General features: G+C 51.8%; 1 protein-coding gene across 11 annotated transcripts in view; it reads right to left on the bottom strand.

Moving 5' to 3' along the window:
- Nucleotides 1–21,673, bottom strand: part of Il21r (interleukin 21 receptor) — a 55,220-nt gene that overhangs the window by 6,148 nt on the left and 27,399 nt on the right. For 10 of the 11 annotated variants that reach the window (XM_058582638.1, XM_058582636.1, XM_058582637.1 and 7 more), the window contains 3 exons: nucleotides 6,855–6,918; nucleotides 2,858–2,960; nucleotides 1,980–2,179 (listed from right to left, as the gene is read on the bottom strand). In XM_058582638.1, coding sequence (XP_058438621.1) covers nucleotides 1,980–2,179; nucleotides 2,858–2,960; nucleotides 6,855–6,903 — 352 coding nt within the window. In that variant the 5' untranslated portion in view covers nucleotides 6,904–6,918. Of the gene's footprint in view, nucleotides 1–1,979; nucleotides 2,180–2,857; nucleotides 2,961–6,854; nucleotides 6,919–7,863; nucleotides 9,630–21,673 lie in introns of those variants that run through there. The other variant, XM_046454555.2, reaches the window with a different exon arrangement.

Here is a 21,673-nt window from a genome sequence, read left to right as displayed (position 1 = left end):
CTACTTCAGCCTCCTGACTCACTGGGATCACAGGTGTGCACCCGGCCCACAGGACAATGATGACGGCTCCTCAGCCTGGAGCTGCCCTGCTGCTCTGTGCTGGGCAGACTGACCCCACGGGGGCCCTGTGAGCTTGGCTCAATGCCCTCCGCGCCCCGGGTGAAGGTCAGAGCTGTTCCCGTTCTCCATCCCAGTTTGCCTGATGAACTTGGTCAGGACCCGGCCTTACAGTCCTGCCCCGTGTAAGGGAACCAGTTTCCATCCCTGGGGCCTCACTGTCCTGGGGACCATGCTGAACAGCAGAAGGTGGTGACTGCAGGGGACCAGGTGACCAACTGTCGGCCTCTGAAGCCGCAGCCCTCCTCTGCCCCAGCTCTGCACCTCCAAAGGCCACTTGTCCTCCTGGCCCCTTCTGAGCCCCCAGCTCCTAGGACAGAGCCTGGGGCACGGCGACCCTCCATGAATACGTGTCACATTAACAAACGGCCCTTTGAGGGCTTCCAAAAGGGGACTCCAGCCTGCTCAGGTCTGAAGCACCCTGGGGGCGCCAACCTGGGGGGGGGAGAAGAGCAGGCTTTACCCCCCCCCCAGGGCGCTTCCTTGTTGGGCACAGAGAGGTCCTCATACTCTTCCCCTCCCCAGGGTGGCTGGGGACCGGTCCTGGGCGAGTGACCTGCGCTGAATGCCGAGGTTCAGTCCAGGGTGACAGCAAGTGACTGGAACTGCCCGGCGCGTGCCCAGGATGCTTGTGGGTCTGGGGTCCTCAGGGGGCTCAGCGCAGGGGGCCCGGGCCCCAGGAGGAGGGAGGAGGCCAGGAGGGGGAGGCAGGAAGTCACCTCCTGCCCCTGGGCCCCGCTGGCCTCAGACCCTGAGAGAACTGCAAACCTGGAGCCACCCAGCAACGGGCAGTGGCCACCTCCCGGCCACCCGGCCCCCTGACCTCCCCTCTGCTCCTGGGGCTGCGGGGGATGGGCCAGCCAGGCGTGTGCCGGGACCTCGCTTCTCACTGTGAGTGTGCATGTGTGTGCTAGTGCGGGTGTGTAAGTGAGTGTGTGAGATCGTGTGCGTGTGGGTGTGTGACAGCTCAGGCTTCTGTGTCCCTGCCTCCTAGGCCAGGGCTTGGGGAGATGTGGTGGGTGTGTCTGGGTGTGCAAAGCCTGGCTCCCGCCCTCTGTGGTGAACCGCCCGCAGGGCAACCTGACCCGGAGCGTGAACCCCAGACATGGTCACACACACAAGCCAAGGTTGCCTTCCAGACCCTTCTCTGGCCCCGCCCGGCCCTGGGCTTGGGGACACAGGACACAACAGCCCTCCTGCTCCAGCCCCAGGAAGGGGAGGAACCAGGTGGGACTGTGACCTCCGCCGGCCTCTGTGCTCTGTGCGGACAGCATCCCGCGGGCGGGTGGTGGAAGGGCCTTCTCTCTGCTCAGGGGGAAGCAGCCCCAGGTGACCCACACCTTGTCCAGAGTCACACCGACGGGCAGGGCCCAGCCAGGACCAAAGCCCGGGTGTCCCGGGTCCTGGCCCAACTCTTCCCAAACCTCCAGGGCTCCTCATAGGGTCAGCCGAGGCCCAAGCCTCGCACAGCCCGTCAGCCCCTAGTGACAGGGCAGGACCCTTGGGTGGGGACCCAGGACAGGCCCTTTCCAATGGAGCGGACAGCGGCTCCGGGCGGGAGCATGGGCCCAGCTCCCCTGGTCCCCACCAGGCCGGGCACTCACTGCTGTCACCTGGTCCCCACCAGGGCCGGGCGCTCACTGCTGTCACCTGGTCCCCACCAGGGCCGGGCGCTCACTGCTGTCACCTGGTCCCCACCAGGGCCGGGCGCTCACTGCTGTCACCTGGTCCCCACCAGGGCTGGGTGCTCACTGCTGTCACCTGGTCCCCACCAGGGCCGGGCGCTCACTGCTGTCACTTGGTCCCCAGCAGGGCCGGGCGCTCACTGCTGTCACCTGGTCCCCAGCAGGCCGGGCACTCACTGTTGTCAGCCAGGATGAAGCTGCCGCACTCCCGGGAGGAGTTGCCGGTCGGGTCTGTCACGTTGACGCTGAAGACGTCATCGGGCATGAAGTGGAACACGTCCATGTGGCACGTGTACTTCGCGTGGGTGGCATTGTGGCCGGATCTGTGGAGGCTGCAGGAGGTGACCTCGTCCCCCAGTTCTCCGTACTGGTCTTGCCTTCGAGGAGACAGAGGCCGGTCATGGCTGGAGGCCTGGGGCCCAGTGCTCAGGGCCAGGTGCCCCGAGCTCCCGGGGAGGATCCCCACCCCTGCAGCAGCCCTGGGGGGCTGTGTCCAGGCTGGGCTTTGGCACCCCCAGGGGACCCGCAGCACACACCCCATTCGGGGCCCATCTTAGAAATCTGGGCCACTCTCATTTGGATCAATCTAAATCTGTCCCTGTCTGTCCCAGCACTGGGTTGCAGTCCCGTGGGAGGGGACCGAATACCCAGGGAGGCCTGTGTCCAGGGCGAAGGACATCTTCAAGCCTCATCCCCTGTCCTGGGTGGGCTTCTGGGGAAGCTGGTCGGGTGGGATCGGGAGGGATCTGGTGTTTTAACTCCCACTGGGCAGAAGCGATGGGTTCTGAGGGATGCATAGGAGTTCACCAGAGAGTTACATCCCCACCCACGTGCTCAGTGTCTGAACAGGACCGTCCTCTAGGACCATCTGCAAGGTGGGCGCTGGAATCCCAGCTGGCGGGGTCTTTCTTGGAGTGAGATGGCTGAGTGGCCCCCAGGACACGGCCGCTGCTCTGGTCATCACGGACCTACCTGCTGAGCCGGGTCTGTGGTCTCCTTGGTCCAGACCCCTGAACCCTGCAGGAGCCCTGAGCAGCGTCCCCAGGGCCACTTACCAGGTGAGAGTGAGCGTGCCGGGGTGGAGACTCCACGTCTCCAGGACGCAGGTGACCGTCTCGAGGTAGTCAGTGTAGCACACGAGATCCCGGCAGCCCCAGCCTGCAGGGTCGGGGACACGGGCTGTAGGGGGACTGGCCGCTGGAGGATGAGGTGGGGCAGCCCTAGGGCCGGGACGAACATGGGGACCCAGGGGCCCGGCAAAGTAGGCCCAGGACACAGGGATCCGTGTCACCGGGGATTCCTGGGTTAGTGCCGACCTTCTGAGGCTGGCGTGGTGACTCGGCTCTCCTGATGTGAAGTAGCTGAGACTAAGCTGTCCCTGTCTTTGCACCTGTGTCTGGCCCCTGGTCACTGTCCCTCCTTTAGGACATGCCACTCAGGTCCTGAGCCCCAGGCGCAGAGTGGGCTGAGCCAGCACAGACCCTGTCATCCCGCAGGAGAGTCAGGACCTCACGAAGTCACCCACAGCCTTGCAGACAAAGCCTCAAATTCCCCTCCAGGAGGGGACCTCAGAGTCACAGCCTCGGAGCCCGCAGGACGTGACCCCTGGGTGATGTGGCCCTGCTCCCAGGGGGAGGAAACCCAGAGCACCTGGACCTTGGTGCAGAGATCTGCGTCCTCCCGCTGCCCGGGGACATGGCAGCAGGGCCCGGAGGTCCCAGCAGATCTGCCTGGAGATTCAGCATCCGCCCAACAAAGTCACGACCCTCCCACCCTCGCACCCTTGCACCCAGGCCCCTCAGGGCGGAAACGCTGACGAGTCTGACCAGAGAAGCCCCATGGTCTCTAGTCTGTATGATGGGACGTCACTGCCAACGCGTCCTCCCCACAAGTGCTGAAGCTGCTTCCCCAGCCCACTAATGAGGACCCTGGAGGTGGGGGCATAGACCGTCCCCTCCTGGTCAGAGAAAGGTCCTTCCTTCCTCACAAACCCACTCCCACTGTGGAGGTGAGGACACAGGCTCCCAGGCTAGACCTCACCTCTGGGTCCCAGGCTAGACAGCACCTCTGGGTCCCAGGCTAGACAGCACCTCTGGGTCCAGGCTAGACAGCACCTCTGGGTCCCAGGCTAGACCTCACCTCTGGGTCCCAGGCTAGACCTCACCTCTGGGTCCAGGCTAGACAGCACCTCTGGGTCCAGGCTAGACTTCACCTCTGGGTCCAGGCTAGACCTCACTTCTGGGTCTCAGACTAGACAGCACCTCTGGGTCTCAGGCTAGACAGCACCTCTGAGTCCCAGGCTAGACCACACCTCTGGGTCTCAGGCTAGAGAGCACCTCTGGGTCTCAGACTAGACCTAACTTCGGGTCCCAGGCTAGACAGCACCTCTGGGTCCCAGGCTAGACCCCACCTCTGGGTCCCAGGCTAGACCCCACCTCTGGGTCTCAGGCTAGACAGCACCTCTGGGTCCCAGGCTAGACAGCACCTCTGGGTCCCAGGCTAGACCCCACCTCTGGGTCTCAGGCTAGACTGCACCTCTGGGTCTCAGGCTAGACAGCACCTCTGGGTCCCAGGCTAGACCCCACCTCTGGGTCCCAGGCTAGACAGCACCTCTGGGTCTCAGGCTAGACCCCACCTCTGGGTCCCAGGCTAGACCCCACCTCTGGGTCCCAGGCTAGACCCCACCTCTGGGTCTCAGGCTAGACAGCACCTCTGGGTCCCAGGCTAGACAGCACCTCTGGGTCCCAGGCTAGACCTCACTTCTGGGTCCAGACTAGACCTCACCTCTGGGTCCCAGGCTAGACAGCACCTTTGGGTCACCTCTGGGTCTCAGGGTATACAGCACTTCTGGGTCTCAGGCTAGACCCCACCTCTGGGTCCCAGGCTAGACACAGCACCTCTGGGTCTCAGGCTAGACTGTACCTCTGGGTCTCAGGCTAGACAGCTCCTCTGGGTCTCAGGCTAGACAGCACCTCTGGGTCCCAGGCTAGACCCCACCTCTGGGTCCCAGGCTAGATAGCACCTCTGGGTCTCAGGCTAGACAGCACCTCTGGGTCCCAGGCTAGACACAGCACCTCTGGGTCTCAGGCTAGACCGTACCTCTGGGTCTCAGGCTAGACAGCACCTCTGGGTCCCAGGCTAGACAGCACCTCTGGGTCACAGGCTACACAGCACCTCTGGGTCACAGGCTAGACCACACCACTGGGTCTCAGGCTAGAGAGCACCTCTGGGTCTCAGGCTACACAGCATCTCTGGGTCCCAGGCTAGACTGAACCTCAGGGTCTCAGGCTAGATGGTACCTCTAGGTCCCAGGCTAGACGGCACCTCTCGGTCTTGGGCTAGACAGCACCTCTGGGTCTTGGGCTAGACTGTACCTCTGGATCTCAGGCTAGACCCCACCTCTGGGTCTCAGGCTAGACAGCACCTCTGGGTCCCAGGCTAGACCTCACCTCTAGGTCCCAGGCTAGACGGCACCTCTCGGTCTTGGGCTAGACAGCACCTCTGGGTCTTGGGCTAGACTGTACCTCTGGATCTCAGGCTAGACCCCACCTCTTGGTCTCAGGCTAGACAGCCCCTCTGGGTCCCAGGCTAGACCTCACCTCTGGGTCCCAGGCTAGACCTCACCTCTGGGTCCCAGGTTAGACAGCACCTCTGGGTCTCAGGTTAGACCTCATCTCTGGATCTCAGGCTAGACAACACCTCTGGGTCCTAAGCTAGACAGCACAACTGGTCCCAGGCTAGATGGCACCTCTGGGTCTCAGGCTAGACGGCACCTCTGGGTCCTAGGCTAGACCACCCCTCTGGGGCCCAGACTAGACTGCACCTCTGGTGCCCTGGTCTGTGCTGCTCAGTTCCCACCTGGGGAGGTAACCCACACTGGGCCTGGTTTTCACTTTGACCCGAGGGGCAGACATTGCTCATGGGTCAGGCTCCCTCCCCAGAGTGGCCTCAGAATCCTTCCTACCACAGTTCCCCAGGCCACGCCACCAAGGGGCTCGTTCTGTCTTAGGGAGGCACATGTGGCCTGTCCTTGGGACACCCGACAAATGGCTACGGGGTTAGGAGCTGGGGCCACGTGGTGGTGACGGGTCAGCAATTCTACCAAAGGGCAGGAGGTAGCCAGCATTTGCCCCGTTAGCCCCTCCGTCCCTTCCACCCCGTGAGGACCCAGCATAAAGGGCGCCATCTTGGAAGTCAAGACCTTGACCTTGACCTTGGACTTCCTGGCCTCCAGGACTGTGGGAAGTCAATGTCGCCCTTAATCTTTTGCTCAGCAGCACACCCCAGCCCGGGAGAGCCAGGCGCCCATCTCTGCCCTGCTGCTGTCTGGCTGCGTGGCCTGAGCCTCAACCCTGTTCACCCCCAGCCTCCGTGCCCGGGTCTCCCAGGCGGCAGGGGGATGTCGGAGGTGAAGTTCAAGGCTGAGCACGTGTCAGGGGCTTGTTGCTTGGTCCCCTGGGTGTGGCGCCAGGACAGGGGACCCAAACTGGCCGGGGCTGCTGGCCACTCAGAAAGGAAAACAAAAGCCAACATCTGTTTCCTGAGGAGCTATTTGAGGCGCTGGGTCTTTGGGTAAAACCCAGAGCAGCCCTTCTGAGTCAGCAGAGCCGGGCAGAGTTCCCCTGCCCTCCACAGCCCCGCAGCGGGACTCCTGCCCAGCCCTGCTCGCCTGGCTCTCCGAGCAAAGTTGTTACCTAAGGAGAGACAGAGGTTAGACAGAAGGCAGGACTTCCGCCCCTCAGGGGTTGGGGGCTGGCCAAGGCGGACAGCAGGGGAATGAACAGAACCCATCCCCTGGTGGGACTTGAAGAGCCGGGCCATCGGGGGCTACTTGGGCCTCATGTGTCCCGGGAGGGCTCTGGCTGGATGGACGCTGGTTAATGGGGGGCAGCCACTCGACCTGTATGAGTCACAAGTGGACGGAGGCCATCGGCTCTGGGTCCCGACGGCCTCTAGCCATGTCCAGGAGCTCCCTTGGCCAGCGCAGCCCCAGCTGGACTGTGTGGGAGGAGGGGGCCCCCTGCCACCCCCCGACTGGGGGCAGCTACTTACCACCCTGCAGCACCAGCAGGAGCACGGGCACGGCCCAGCCTGGGGGCATGCTGCGTCCTGGGGCCTGCAAGACACACACAGGGCGGGGGGGGCTGGGCGGCAGGCCTCAACCCCCGGCCTCCCCGGGCAGGCCTCAACCCCCGGCCTCCCCGGGCCAGCCTGGGCAGGGTCCTGCGAGGTCTGAGGGGTCCGCGGAGGCTGGCCCGGGCCTCCTGTCCCTTAGCCAAGGTCACTCCCCCCACAGCCCCCGCCCAGCTCCTTCTTCTCCCTCTTAGCACAGGAAAGGAGACCTCGAGGGGGGACACTGGCTCTTCCTCTGTCCCTGCCAGGCCCACTGATGTGGCAAGAGTGGAGTTAAAGGGGCGGGCACTTCTCTGCCCACCCGAGTCCTCTCCCCGTGCTGACAGTGGCCCTGGAAATTGGCTTCCCCCTCACCAGGAATCCAAGGCAGCCCGCCAAGGGGACCGCTACCCCACACGCAGGTGAGGCCACCCGAGAATGAGGCTTCTGACCCCGTCCCACAGCCCAGGTCGGCCCACTGCGGGGCGCACTAAGAAACTCAGTCCCCCCGATCCTGCCCGAGATGGAGACCAGGCAGCGTGTCTGGGAAGAGCCGCCTTCCACGCCCCGGCAGGGAGTGACCCTCCAGGCTGGGGACGAGGCTCTTCTAGAACTTTGCCTGTTAAAGCGGCCAGCTCTGCAGGGGAGCACCGGCGGCCAGTGGGACCCAGGCTCAGGAGCTCCATCCCAACCAGCCCCTGTCCACAGCTGGACCTGGAGCCCAGAGAGATGACCCTGGGGTCCCATCCCAGAGATGACCCAGGAGTCCCATCAGGCACTGCTCTCCTCAGACACTGTCTCTGACCCCTCGATAGCAGTTCCTGATTGGAGTCCCCCAGACCCTACTCTGGCCCCATCGACAGCCCTGTGTGAATTTTTTTCCTAACAAAGTCAACAAGGAAGCCATCCTGGGGGACACCGGCTGTGCAGCCAGAAACTTTCAGAGTACCTGCTGTGTGGCCACAGGACAGCCCCTCGCCCTCTCTGAGCCTCATAAAGTGGAGACTTCCAGGGATTCGTGAGCATTCAGGGAGGTCGATGGCAGAAAACTCTTGACAGTGCCCTCGGACACATAAAGACTCGGCTGAGATCCCTGTAAAACTCGGGGCATCAGAAACGGAAACTCCCAGAAGGATCCAGCCAAAAGTTTCCAAAATTCCTCCCCTTCAAAATTTCGGCCACTGGCTCACAGAGAGATACTGTTCATTATCTATATTTTCTTATATGGATCCACGTAAAAATTAAAGTGCAACTTCATCCTAATAGATAACATGCGTGTTCATGTATTTTTTTATAACAGGCTTTAAAATGAACTACGGTGCTGTCACCATAAGGGAATGTTCGGAGGAACTCCGTCTCCACCTGCGTCTGGGAGCAGTGCCCTATGTGACCCGGGACCTTCAGCCTTGTGCTGTGACTTAGACCACGTCCCCCAAAGTTCAAGTGCTGGGACCTTATCCCCAAAATCCCCTGTGGCTGGATGGTACTTGGTGGGGGGTCTTTGAGGGGTCTTAGGAATACATGAGGGGCATGAGGCTCTCCCCAGAGGCTAAGCAGGTGTCAGAACCTCGCTCTCAGACTCCCCACCTCCAGCATCATGAGCCAAATCCTAGTCACTAAAAATGACCAGAACTGTCAGGCACGGTGGCCCACGCCTGTCATCCCAACAGCCCGAGAGGCTGAGGTGGGGGGGGGGTCGCAAGTTCAAAGCCAGCCTAACATTTCTAACATTCTTTTAGCGATACCCTGTCTCTAAATAAAATATAAAAAGGGCTGGGGATGGGGCTCAGTGGTTAAGCACCTCGGAGTTCAATCTCCAGTATTAAAAAAAAAAAGACCCAACCTCAGGTGTTTTGTTTTAGCAGCAGAAAGTGAACTAAGACATTGTTGTTCCACCTTGAACAGGAGCATCCGCGTCTGCTCTCCCACTAGCAAGTCCACAGTTCTGACCTCGACCGCAGCACAAGAATAGCCCTGTCCAGGTCCCTGCCCAATGGCTTCATCTCAGCCACAGGAAAAAGTCTCCTTTCCAAGGATCAGGGCTCAGCCTCCAAACTCGTTGCCTTAGCTCTGCACAAGCCCAACTCCTGGGGGTGTCAAGGCGCCCGCTGGCTGTGTGGCCCTTGTCATGAGGTGCCCCATAAACTGGAGCCCACCTACGCAGCACAGAGTGGGCACATGACCCAGGCCTGGCCAATTCGAGGGCTCCATTTGTCACCAAGGGCTCCCGGCCACAGCGGCTGGATCAGGGATGGACCTAAAACCAGGCAACACCATTGACACAGTCCTGGGGATTTTTCCCTAGAACTGCAGCAAGGGGACTTTTGGGGGTACCTGCTAGAAACTCGCAGCCATCTTGGTCACCTCCTAATGCCTGCCTGGAAAGGATGAAATTACTGTGAAGCACAGACTCAGAGTCCCCACGACAGCTTTGAGGACCTGGATCCAGCCGTACCTGACGGCCGCATCTGGACCATTCATTGACATGAGCCCCAAAGCCCTTGCTTTGCTCAGCTGTGCCAAAGGCTGTTTCTGTTGCTTACCACCAATGACATCTGATAGAGACGGAGGGAAAAGAGGGCCCAGATTTGAGGATCGTGGAGCAAAATCCTTCCCCTGGTCCTCAGTTACCGTCTCTGAGACGGGAGCAACCCCGGCCTCTGCTCCCGGCCTCTGCTCCCGGCCTCTGATTCCGGGCTGTGAGCGGCGAGAAACTCCTCCAGAGGCCGGATCCCTCCTCCCGCGTGCTCCAGAGGTAGCACCCCTCCCAGCACCCCGGGCCCTGTCACGCCCCTGTGCACGGCCAAGTCCTCTCCCCCTGGCACTGTCCCTCTCCTGTCCTCCAGCCCAGCTCCCACGGCCCACCTCCTCCCTCCCGATGCCATGACGGAATGTTCCAGAACTCTGCCACTCGCACCTTCCCTGGGGCTGTTATCTGCTTGCTATTTCTCATCCCCTTCCCCCATTTTTTACTCCAATCAACATGGCCCCAAAGAAAACCCTGCAGATGACCAGGATGCCCGGGCGGGCGCCACACCCGCTGGCCGAGACGCACCCTCCGCGCCGCCTGCCCGTCTGCCCCCAGCGCTGCCTCTGACGGGCCTGGGCTGGCGGGGACTTCACCTCCCTGGGACAGTCACGCAGTGCCGGGCTCCTGGTCCTGGGGTCCCCTCCGCCCTGCCTGCCAGGCGTCAGGGAGAGTGCCCGGCCTGGGGTAGCCCCCCAAGTGTCCCCTAAAGTAAACAACGATTCACCACGACAGGGACACAGCGGAGAGTGACAGCTTGGCCGGAAAGCAGGACAGCGTGGAGCCTTGGGGACGCCTGTGACCGGCCCAGGGCTCCCCGATTCAGCTTGTCCCCGTTTAGAAGCGGGAGGAAGAGCACCGTGTTTGAGGCCTTGCAGAACCAAATGGCCGGGGCCAGGTTCTGGCTTCTGCCCAGACGGCCGCCCCCCAGCGCCACCTCCCTCTCTGCCCCGCGCCCAGCCCTTTAGGCGTCTTCCCACTCAAGCCGACTCCTGAGGGCCGTGGTGACTTTCTCCCCATGTGAACGAGGCCACTCCAGAAAGAAGCCCAGAGTGTCCTGAGCCTTCCCTCCGTGGCCTCCCTGCAGCGCCCACCTCCACGGCCTCCTCCAGGAGAGAGAAGAGTCCCTGAATTGGAGTCTACAGCATCCCAGCTGTGTGTCCTTGGGCAAGTCACCTAACCCCTCTGATTCTGTTTTCTCATGTGTAAAATGGGGGTCACGGATCTCTGCTGCCGGTTTCTTGTGAGCACAGGCTGCACCCCGCAGGAGGAGCCTTGCAGAAGGGTTCACCCAGCAGGCTCCGGGGCGGAGACATGATTTTGGCCAGGTTTTGGGACATTCTGGGACAGCAGAGAGGCTCGGGGGTAGGAGACCAGGCTGGAGTCAGAGCTGTGGAGAACGTGAAGTGCTTAACTTTCCCATCAGCACAGAAATGCAAACGAAAGCCACAGTGACAAACCATTTAACTTTATCAGATTGGCAAAGAAGAAAAAGCTCAACCCACATCACGTGGAGCCCAGGATGTGCCCTCACGGGAACTCTCGCCCGCCACCAGTGGGACGTAGACTAACATTAACTACCAACATCCATCCTCCTGTGAACGCAGAAGGTCGTCCGTGTGACCCAGGGACATGAGCCAGTGTCCCCCGAGGCCCGGCAACGCCACCCTTCACACTCTCCCTGTGCGTCCAAGAAGGGTCCACGGCAGCCTCGCTTCTAAGAGGGACAAGTGAGGGGCAACCCAGACGTTCACCATCAGGAGAATGGAAACAATACAGGGTGACATAATGGCTCCGTGTGACAGTGAGTCATTTGCCACGGCACACGACGGAGCTTGTGACTCACAAAGAAAACAGGGAGAGACAGAACCCAGGCGCCACCCGCCATGGTGCCCGCTTCAAACCACATAAGACGATAGTTTAAGCAATCACACAGGTGTCCTGAAGGCAGGAAGGACCCACGGAGGTGACAAATGTCAAATCTGAATAGTGTAGAAAAGGGGTCTCAACAGTTTGGAAAAACTGGGTGAAACTACACAGGGTGTTGGTTATATGACTATTTACACCCTTTGACGTGTCCAAACTATCTCACAGGCTGGGTGCAGTGGTGAATGTCTCTAATTCAGCAGCTCGGGAGGCTGAGACAGGAGGATCACAAGTTGGAGGCCAGCCTCAGCAACTTGTCGAGGTCCTGAGCAACTTAGCGAGACCCTGTCTAAAATAAAACATAAAAAGGGTTGGGGGATGTGGCTCAGTGGTGAATTGCCCCTGGGTTCAATCCCCAGTACCAAAACTAAATAAAAAAAATAAGTATAAAAAAAACCCAAAAGTATCTCACCACATTTAAAATGGAAACGAACCTCGGTTTTGTAAAATTACATATGGAGAGAGGCTGTGATGGACTAGCGTTCTACTGAGAACAGCCTCTAAGCAGGGGAAATGCTACATGAGCAACCAACCACGTTATTCAGTACTTGGGAAAAGGAAAAGCCATTGAGATTTTGCCAGTTCCCCTCAAATCGTTGAAAATGAGAAGCACGTCAAGAAATCCAGCATAAATTAATCTCCTGATAAGCTACAAAACTAAGAGGAGATCTTGGCAATTTCACAATACCCAGGCAAGAATCAGGGTTCAGAGCCGAAGGGGAGAGACGGGGCCTGGTGAGCACCCAGTCGGTCAGAGAGGGCTGTGCCTGGGGTAAGGGAGAATGGGGAGCAGTTCACGTCTGCTGGAAGAAGATGAAATATGTCTGGAAAAAGTGAGCTTCATCCAAAGCCAGCATCTGTACCAGTATCTACATCTGTTTCCCTCCCTCCCTCTCTCTCTCTCTCTCTCTCTCTCCCCCCCCACCCCCTCTTTCTGTACTAGGGATTGAACACAGGGGTCTCTACCACAGAGCCACGCCCTGAGCCCTGTTACTTTGTATTTTGAGACCAAGTCTCCCTAAATCGCCCAAGCTGGTCTTGAATTTGTGATCCTCCTGCCTCAGCCTCCTGAGTTGCTGGGATATAGGCGTGCACCACCGTGCCCAGCCAAAGCCTCTATATGTTTCAGACACCATGTCCAACATTGAACTAAAACTACAAGACAAACTAGGAAGGAAACAGAATCAAAGGATAGACAAGAGGAAAAAAAGACAATAGAAGTAAGCATATGGGTGACTCCGAAAAATGACATTATCAAATGTGATTCCAAATAGCCTTGATGAGTGTGCTCAAGAATTCTACCCGAAATAGGGAATCGAAAGAGAAGGAATCCTTGGTACCAAAGAAATTTGAAAAAAAAAAAAAAGAAGAGTAGGAATCCTAGAAATGAAAGAGACAATAACTGAAATTCGTAAGTACTGAAGAAATGGATCTGTGAAATGGAAGGCGGATCGACGGGGAATACCCATATTGAATTATTCAGAGAAAAAAAGAGCAAAAGAGACAGAGGAGACATGAGGTAAGGGTCGAGCACATGTGTGACCAGAGTTAAGAAGGAGAGAAAAGCAGAACTCCCCGACTGATAGAAGACATCAATCACAGATTCCACAAAGCTCTACAAATCCCCAAAAAGATAAACACAAAGAAAACCACACTGAGGCACATCACAGAAAAACTTTTTAAAAAATTAAAACCAAAGCTATAGTAGAAGTACTACAGGGAAAAAAGACATTTTGCCTTCAAAAAAGAAATAAGACTATCACTGATTTTTCTTTTTTCCTTTTTTTTTTGGGGGGGGGAAGGGTACCAGGGATTGAACTCAGGGGCACTCGACCTCTGAGCCCCATCCCCAGCCCTATTTTGTATTTTACTTAGAGACAGGGTCTCCCTGAGTTGCTTAGGGCCTCGCCTTTGCTGAGGCTGGCTTTGAACTCGAGATCCTCCTGCCTCAGCCTCCCGAGCCGCTGGGATGACAGGTGTGCGCCAATGCAGCCAGAGTTAATATGGTCTTATCCATACAAAATCTAAAGGAATCCACACATCCACGCGCACACTCACCTATTCAGGTAATAAATGAATTGATCAAGGTTGTATATGCAGTATACAAAAGTCAATTATATTTTATATACACTGTCAATGAATAAGCTGAAATAAAATTAAGAAAGTAATTTTATTTAAATATCAAAAAGGAATGACAATAGGAGTCAATTTAACAAAATTTATTGGTTCCACTAGTACATGATTATTTAGCTTATAGAGTGAGTCTTGTACACTAAAAATGACAAGCATGGTTGAAAGAGACTACAGAGAGCTTAAATAAATGGAGGACACCCTGCATTCCTGGATTGGAAGAATATTATTAAGATGACTCTCCAAACTGATCTATGGATTCAAAATCATCCCTGTAAAAATGCCAGCTTGATTGACAAGCTGATCCTAAAATCCATAAATGGAAGGGCCCAAACTAGTCGAAAACATCTTAAAAAAGAACCCAGTTGGAGGATTCATACTTCCCAATTTCAAAGCTACTACAAAGCTCTACCAGTCAGCCCAGAGCAGTGGACATAGAGACATAGGTACAGATCAAAGAAATTGAATTGAGTCTAGAAATAAGTCCGTGCTTTTTTTTTTTTTTTGGTGGGGGGTGGGGGCGTGGAGTACTGGGTATTGAATCCAGGACCGCTTAACCACTGAGCAATATCCCCAGCCCTTTTTATTTTTTTATTTTGAGACAGGGTCTTGCAAAGTGACTGAGTCTAGCCTCCATCTTGCAATCCTCCAGCCTCAGCCTCCTAAGTCTGATTACAGGTATGCACCAGCTTGTGTGGCTTTTCAATTGATTTTAACAAGGTACTAAGACAATGGTTAAGTGAATAGTCTTTAGCCAGACATGGTGGTGCACACCTGTAATCCCGGTGGCTCAGGGGGCTGAGGCAGGAGGATGGCGAGTTCATGGCCAGCCTCAGCACAAGCGAGGCCCTAAGCAACTCAGTGAGACCCCGTCTCTCAGTAAAATCCAAAATAGGGCTGGGGATGGGGCTCAGAGGTTGAGTGCTCCTGAGTTCAATCCCTGGTACCCCCAAAAACTAAAAATAAAAAATAAGTCTTTAAAGCACAGGGTGCTGCTGAAACTGGATATCAACATAAAACTAAAAAAATTAATTCAAAATGGATAAAAGATCCATATGTAAAAGGTAAATTTATTGCTAAAGTCTTAAAATAAAACACAGGTGTAAATCTTCGTGACCTTGTAGCAGGCAAGAGTTTTTCTTAAATATGACACTAAAAGCACAAATAAAGAAAAATAGATAGATTGAACTAAATCAAAATTCAAAATGTTCGTGCTTTAAAAATAATATTAAGAAAGTTGGGGGGCTGGGGCTGGGGCTCAGCAGTGGAGCGCTCGCCTCGCACGTGTGTGGGGCCCTGGGTTCGATCCTCAGCACCACATAAAAATAAATAAATAAAATAAAGATATTGTGTCCATCTACAACTAAAAAATAAATATTAAAAAAGAAAGTGTCAAGATGAGGGTGGGGTGGTGAGAAGTATCTGCAGATGGCCCAGATGAAGGGCCTCGGGTGCCAAGGGCCTGGGGTGCGAAGGGCCTGGTGCTCAGAAGAGGTGAGACCAGACTCCAGAAGACAGAGAATCCAATTTAAAAATGGGCAAGAGATTTGAAGAGATGTTTTTTTTTTCCCCCAAAGAAACACAAATAAACACATGAAAAGTGGCTGATCCTCCTGAGTCATAAAGGCACAGCGACATCCCACTCCGCCTCCCAGGAGGGTGACGTCACCACTGTCGCTGTCAAAAGCCAGCTGGGAGCTGGAGAAATGGGAACCCTAGACGTGGCTGTCCCGCGTGGAAACGGTGAAAGCCGTTTCAGTCTCTCCAAAAATCACACACAGGGTGACCAGGGGACCTAGCAACGTCACCCCCAGGTATTAGTGAAAGGAATGGAGCCACGTGGAAGAAGATCACCCTAAAGCCCTGGACACGGACCGTCACAGCAGCGTCCACAGTGGCCACGTGGGAGGCACCAAAATGTCTGTCAGCCCCAATAAACAACGTGGGACATTCATTCGCGGGAAGGTCATGGAGCCGTGACTAGGAACAGGGTCACTGGTGCCGCTTCACCATGAAAACCTTGAAAATTCATGCTGGAGAAGTCAGACACAAGGTCACATCTACATGCAATGTCACCAAGGGGCAAATGCACGGAGGCAGGAAGAGGGTCCCAGGGGCGGAGGCTGTGGGGACCTGGGGGCCCCTTTTGGAGTGGTGAGCTGTTTGGGACTTGGGACGGCCACCCAGCTTGGAAGGCAGAATTGAATTGTCTGCCTAATTGTCTGGTGGGTTTTAAAGTCTGTGAGATGTATCTTAACTATAAGTTTTTCAAAAAGTAATATTTATTCAGTCAAAAGAGACCAAAACCAGCAGAATAGAGAATTTGTCATTGGTGGACCTGAATCAAAAGAAGGACCAGAGTGAGATTTTTAGCTAAAAGAAAATGACTCCTGATTGGAGTCAGGGTACTGAAGGACAGACGGACAAGCAACCAAGAGATTTGTTAAATAAAAATAGATATTAATTGCTAAAATACTAAGACGATGTCTGAAAGTTTAAATTAGGTGCAGAATCCATCCACAAGAATGGGGTCCAAATAGACAAACTCTAGATCGGGCAGAGGGGTGGGGGGGAAGGGAGGGGACAGGGGATCAGCAAGGACGGTGGAATGTGAGGGACATCATCATCCAAAGTACAGGTATGAAGACTCGAATTGGGTGTCAACATACTTCATATACAAACAGAGACAGGAAAAACTGTGCTCTATATGTGTAATAAGAATTGTAATGCATTCCACTGTCATGTATTTAAAAAATAAAACCAATTAAATGTTAAAAGAATGGGGTCCTAACTAAAATAAGATCTATTTCACACTTCTATAATTATATCAAAATGGAAAAGATAAAGTACTAATTTGAGGTAGGTCCTTTAAAAAATTAAGTATGCATGTTCTACTCTGTAAGATAACCACAAAAAGAACTATCAAAGAAATAAAAAACTAAAAAGAACATAGAGCAATGATTTTAAAGTTAACTATTCAAAAAAAAAATGGACAAAGGAGAAAAAAGAGAATCGATCAAATAAAAAATAAAATAAGATACATAGCAAGATGGTAGGCTTCATCCCAAACACAGTAGTACATTCCTTAAGGGTAAATGAACCAAACGTTGGAATTAAAAACAACCTTGGTAACAAAAGTTGACACTAAAAGAAAGTGAAATGATTGGTCAATCCTTATCATGAATAAAATGCAAAACTCCTAAAAAAAATACTGACAAATCTAGTGATATATACAAAAACACCATATCAGTATCACACTGGTTTATTTCAGGAATTTAAGATCAGTTTGACATTCAAAAATCAGTAATCTATTTTACAACGTTAACAGAATAAAGAAGATATTTGCTCTGATCATTAAATGCATTCAGAAAACATTTAATGGATTGCAAAACCCTTTTGTGATTTCTAAAACTTGCTAGAAAATATAATTCCTCTGAACAGGAATATGATCCTGTAATTTGATAAAAGTCACACACACACACACACACATACACAACATGCATAGCTAACGGTATCCTCAATTGAGAAATATTGAATATTTTCTCCCTGAGGGTAGGAAAAAATCAAGAATGTCTTGTATCAGAAGCCCACATCAACACAAGATGAGAAAAAGAAACAAATTGATAAAGAGAAAGGAAAGATAAGTATTTGGAATGGCACCTAGAAATATCCAAGATACCCAACAGATGAACTATTAGAATAATAATTCATAATCAAGGAAACTAAAGATGAGATCAATATAAAAATTTTATTGAATTTCTATAGATCAGCAAAATTGACACACTCCTAGGCAAAGAAGAGAGAAGGCTCAAGTACTAAAATTGGAAATGAAAGAGGAGACGTTACAACCAGTGTCACAGAAATAAAAGGGGTACAGGAGAATACTCTGAATGATTATGTGCCAACAGATTGGGTAAACTGTTTTGAAGGAACTGACAAATTCCTAGAACATATGACGTACCAAGACAGAATCATGAAAAAACAGAATATCTGAATAGACCTGTAAGTGGTAAAGAAACTAATCAGTAATAAAAAAATTTCTCAATAAGGGAAAATGCAGGATCGGATCTGATGGCTTCACTAGAAAATTCTACCAAATATTTAAAGAAGGATTAACACCAATTCCTGTCAAACTCTTTCCAAAAATCAAAAGGAGGAAACACTTCCAAATTCATTCTATGAGACTCCAACACCAAAGCCAGAAAGAGACAAGAAAACTACAGACCAATGACCCTGCTGAATATTTATGCAAAATCCTCAACAAAACCTAGCCAACCAAATTCCACAGTGCATCAAAAGAACTAGACACCAAGATGAAGCAGGATTTATTCCCGGAATTCAAGGATGGTTCAATTTTTGAAAATCAATAAATATCACATACTGCATTAACAGAATAAAGGACAAAAATCACACGGTCATCTTGACTGATGCAGAAGACGCATTTGACAAGATTCAATGCCATTTAATAATGATTTTTCAAAAACTCAACAAATGAGAAATGGTTAACATACTCAATGTTGAGAGACTGAAATCTTTTCCTCTAAGATCAGGAACCCTAAAAATTCTACAAACACTTAAGAACTATGAAATGAATTCAGCAAGGTTGAAGAACACAGAACACGCACTCAAATGTGACTTGCATTTCTATCCACAAACAATGAATAATCCTAAAAGGTGATTCAGAAAACAGTCCAATTTACAATAGAATCAAAAAGAATAAAATGCTTAGGAATAAATTTAATCAAGGAGGAGAAAGACTGGTATACAACATTGTTAAAAGAAAATAGACACAAATTAATAGAAAGACATCCCATCTTCATGGATTGAAGACTTAATATTGTTAATCGGTCAATATTACCTAAAGCAAATTTGGGGTTTAAAGCAATCCCTACAAAATCCCACTGTTTCTTTTTCTTTTCCATGAATATAAAGGTGCATTGGTGCATTCCTATAATCCCAGTGACTAAGAGGCTGAGGCAGGTGGATCGCAAGTTCAAGGCCAGCCTCAGTGACTTAGCAAGGCTCCAAGCAACTTATTGAGATCCTGTCTCTACATAAAAATATAAAAAAAGGGGCTGGGGATGTAGCTCAGTGGTTAAGTGTCCCTGGGTTCAATCCCCTGTACCAAATAATAATAATAATAATAATAATAATAATAATAATAATATAAAAATTGACAAAGAACCTGAATAAACATTTTTCCAAAGAAATAAAAAAATGTGTAATAAGCATATGAGAAGATGCTCGAACTCACTACTTATCAGAGAAATGCAGATCAAAACCACAACCAGATATCACTTCACACTTGTTAGGATGGCCATTATTAGGGACAGAAAAGGGAAATGACAAACATTGGTAAGAATGAAGAGAAATTAGAACAACAATTCTGCACTTTTCTGTTAATATTTTGAAAATTAAAGGTAGAAATGCCAGGTACATAGTCAGAAGAAGAAAAAGTGGCATCTCAAAGAAACATTTACAATAGCCAAGCCATGTAAGCGATCTAAATTCATTGAGAAGATAAATGAGTAGAGAAAATGGGCTACATAATACCAACCATGGAATATTATTCAGCTCTTAAAAAGCAGGAAATATGCTACCTGTGGGTGAAAACTGGGGGCAGTATGTGGGGTGAAATAAGCCAATGACAAGACAAAGATCGCAGGATTCCACTCTCATGGATGTACTTTGAGAAATCAAACTCATAGAAATGGAATGTAGACGGGCAGTTGCCAGAAACGAGAGGGAGGGAGAATGGGGAGTTTGTTTCTTGACAGCTGTAGAGTTTCACTCATGCAAGATGAATACGATCTGTTGTTTGATAATATGTATACAGTCAACACTCCTGGGCTGCACACCTGAAAATAGCTGAGGGCAAAAAAAAAAAAATCTTCCTTATGAATGAAATCCAAGTCTGGGACACTCCTCTTTGGACCATAGTAACTTCTCTCACAGGATTAGCAGAGGAAGATGAGGGAAAACTTACAAAAGTAAAGGCAAGAGCCCTCCATCATGGCCGGTCGCCATGACATCCACTAGCTGCTCAGGAGGCTGAGACAGGAGGACCACTTGATATTAGGAGTTTGAGGCCAGATTGGGCAATAGAGTGAGAACCTATCCACCCGCCCCCCCCACACACAAAAAAATCAAAACAAAGACAAAGCAAAACAACCCAACAACAACCCAACGACAATAACAAAGCCCCTTCACCAGGTGGCCAGCTGAAGTAAGCCATGTTTGGGTTGCTTTTTAAGTATCCCCTCATTCATCTGGAATCCCAGCTTGAAACGTGCATTTATTAGTTATAAAATATGAAAATAAATCATTATATTTTGTACACCAAGAACAGATGAAATTTTAAAGATATGCAAGTGACATTAACATTAAAAACTAAATACCCAGGAATGACTATCGTTAAAGATAGGCAAGACTTCTACACAGAAACCTACAAAATGTTACTCAGATAAATTGAAGGAGATAGAAAGAAGCAGAGGTGCATACTATGTTCATGGATTGGAAGATTTAAAGACGGAAGATGTCTGTTCTTCCAGAGTTGAACTAAAGTTTCAATAAAAATCTCAAGGCTCCAAAAAAAAGTCTCCCGTGGGATTTTCTTTGGTGAAAATTCACAAAAGTATTATAAAATTTATATGGAAATACAGAAAGTTGAAAATAGCTTGGACAATTTTAAAAGAAGCATGTCGAGACTTAGAAATCAGTGATTAATATGTCATTGTCGGCCCCTGGACACAAAAAGCTCTAAAAACAGATTCATATAGGACCACTTGATTCTCAGAAAAGGCACCGTTAAAAAGCTGTGGGGAAGCTGGGCACGGTGGTGCTCGCGGTAATCCCAGCAGTTTGGGAGGCTGAGGTGGGAGGATCATAAGTTCAAAGCCAGCCTCAGCAACTTAGCAATATCATAAGCAACATAGCAAGACTCTGTCTCAAAATAAAAAATAAAATAGGCTGGGGATGTGGCTCAGTGGATAAGGGCCCCTGAGTTCAATCTCTAGTGGCAAAAAAAAAAAAAAAAAAAATGAAAGCAGTAGGGAAAGAACATTAAAACACCATGACATATTATCTGAATATTCATATGGAAAAAGAAACCTGGACTCCCCACCTCACACACCATAGTAAAAACAAATTCCAGAAACATTGTAGACCCAAATGTGAAACTAAAACACAACAAAATCATCTAGAAGGAAACATCATGTTTTAATGAACCCAGTGCAGAAAGCTCTGGGCATAAAGGAAAAGACTGATAAGTTTAGCTAAAAGGAAGAATTTTTGTTCATCCAGATTTCCGGGGCTGGGGTTGTGGCTCAGTGGTAGAGCGCTCGCCGAGCAGGTGTGAGGCACTGGGTTCGATCCTCAGCACCACAAAAAAAAAATAAATAAATGAAAATAAAAAATGGCCACTGACAACTAAGAAATTTTTTAAAAAAAGAGACAATTTTTTTTCCAATAAGAAAATGTAAAAGAAACCAAAATTGGAACAAGAGAAGTATCTACATGGTATCACATATATGCACATTTAGGAATCTTTTCCGATTCACAGACATCTATTTCAAGTGCTGAAAACCATCTGGAGTGAGTACATTGTCGCTCAGTGTCCTCCACGATCCGCTCCCTGTGCCAGGGCTGCGGATCGAGCCCTGGAGCCCTCTGCGCCTGCGCCGGCAGGTGGCCCTCTGCGCTCCCCAGGGCTCCTCCGTGCGCTTCCCAACCTGGAAGGAACCGCTTCCCGCGTCTCCCGCTCTCCCCGGGCCGCGGGACGGCCACTTCCTGGGTCAGTCAATCCGTGTGGCCCAGGTGGGGGCCGCAGGGTGGAAAGTGAAAGGGGTGGGGGTTAAAAGTAAAATGGCCCGTTTCCCAAAGGAACCAAGAAGAAACCAAGAGGCGCGGGGAGGGACTCCCCAGAGGGGCCATAAGCCAGAGCCGACAGTGGCTGGAAGCAGAAGTGTCACTTCGGGACTTCCCAAGAGGGAACACAGAACCAAGGCTGCGAGATCCCGCTGGGTCTTCCAGGGCCTCTTCTGACCTGCCCTGGGGCTGCTCAGTTCTGGGCCTGGCTCCACCTTTCTGTCCCCTCTACCCGCTGCGCACCAGGTGCCAACAGCTTGGTCAGCACGCGGCTCACCTGGTGCTGACACCTGGCATGTGCCCTCTCGGC

Source organism: Marmota monax, unplaced genomic scaffold (assembly GCF_021218885.2).
Source record: "Marmota monax isolate L192 unplaced genomic scaffold, Marmota_monax_Labrador192_F-V1.1 WCK01_AAM20220418_F8-fsc00086, whole genome shotgun sequence".
In the NCBI taxonomy this organism is placed as follows: domain Eukaryota; kingdom Metazoa; phylum Chordata; class Mammalia; order Rodentia; family Sciuridae; genus Marmota; species Marmota monax.
This window is presented reverse-complemented; position numbering and strand designations above follow the sequence as displayed.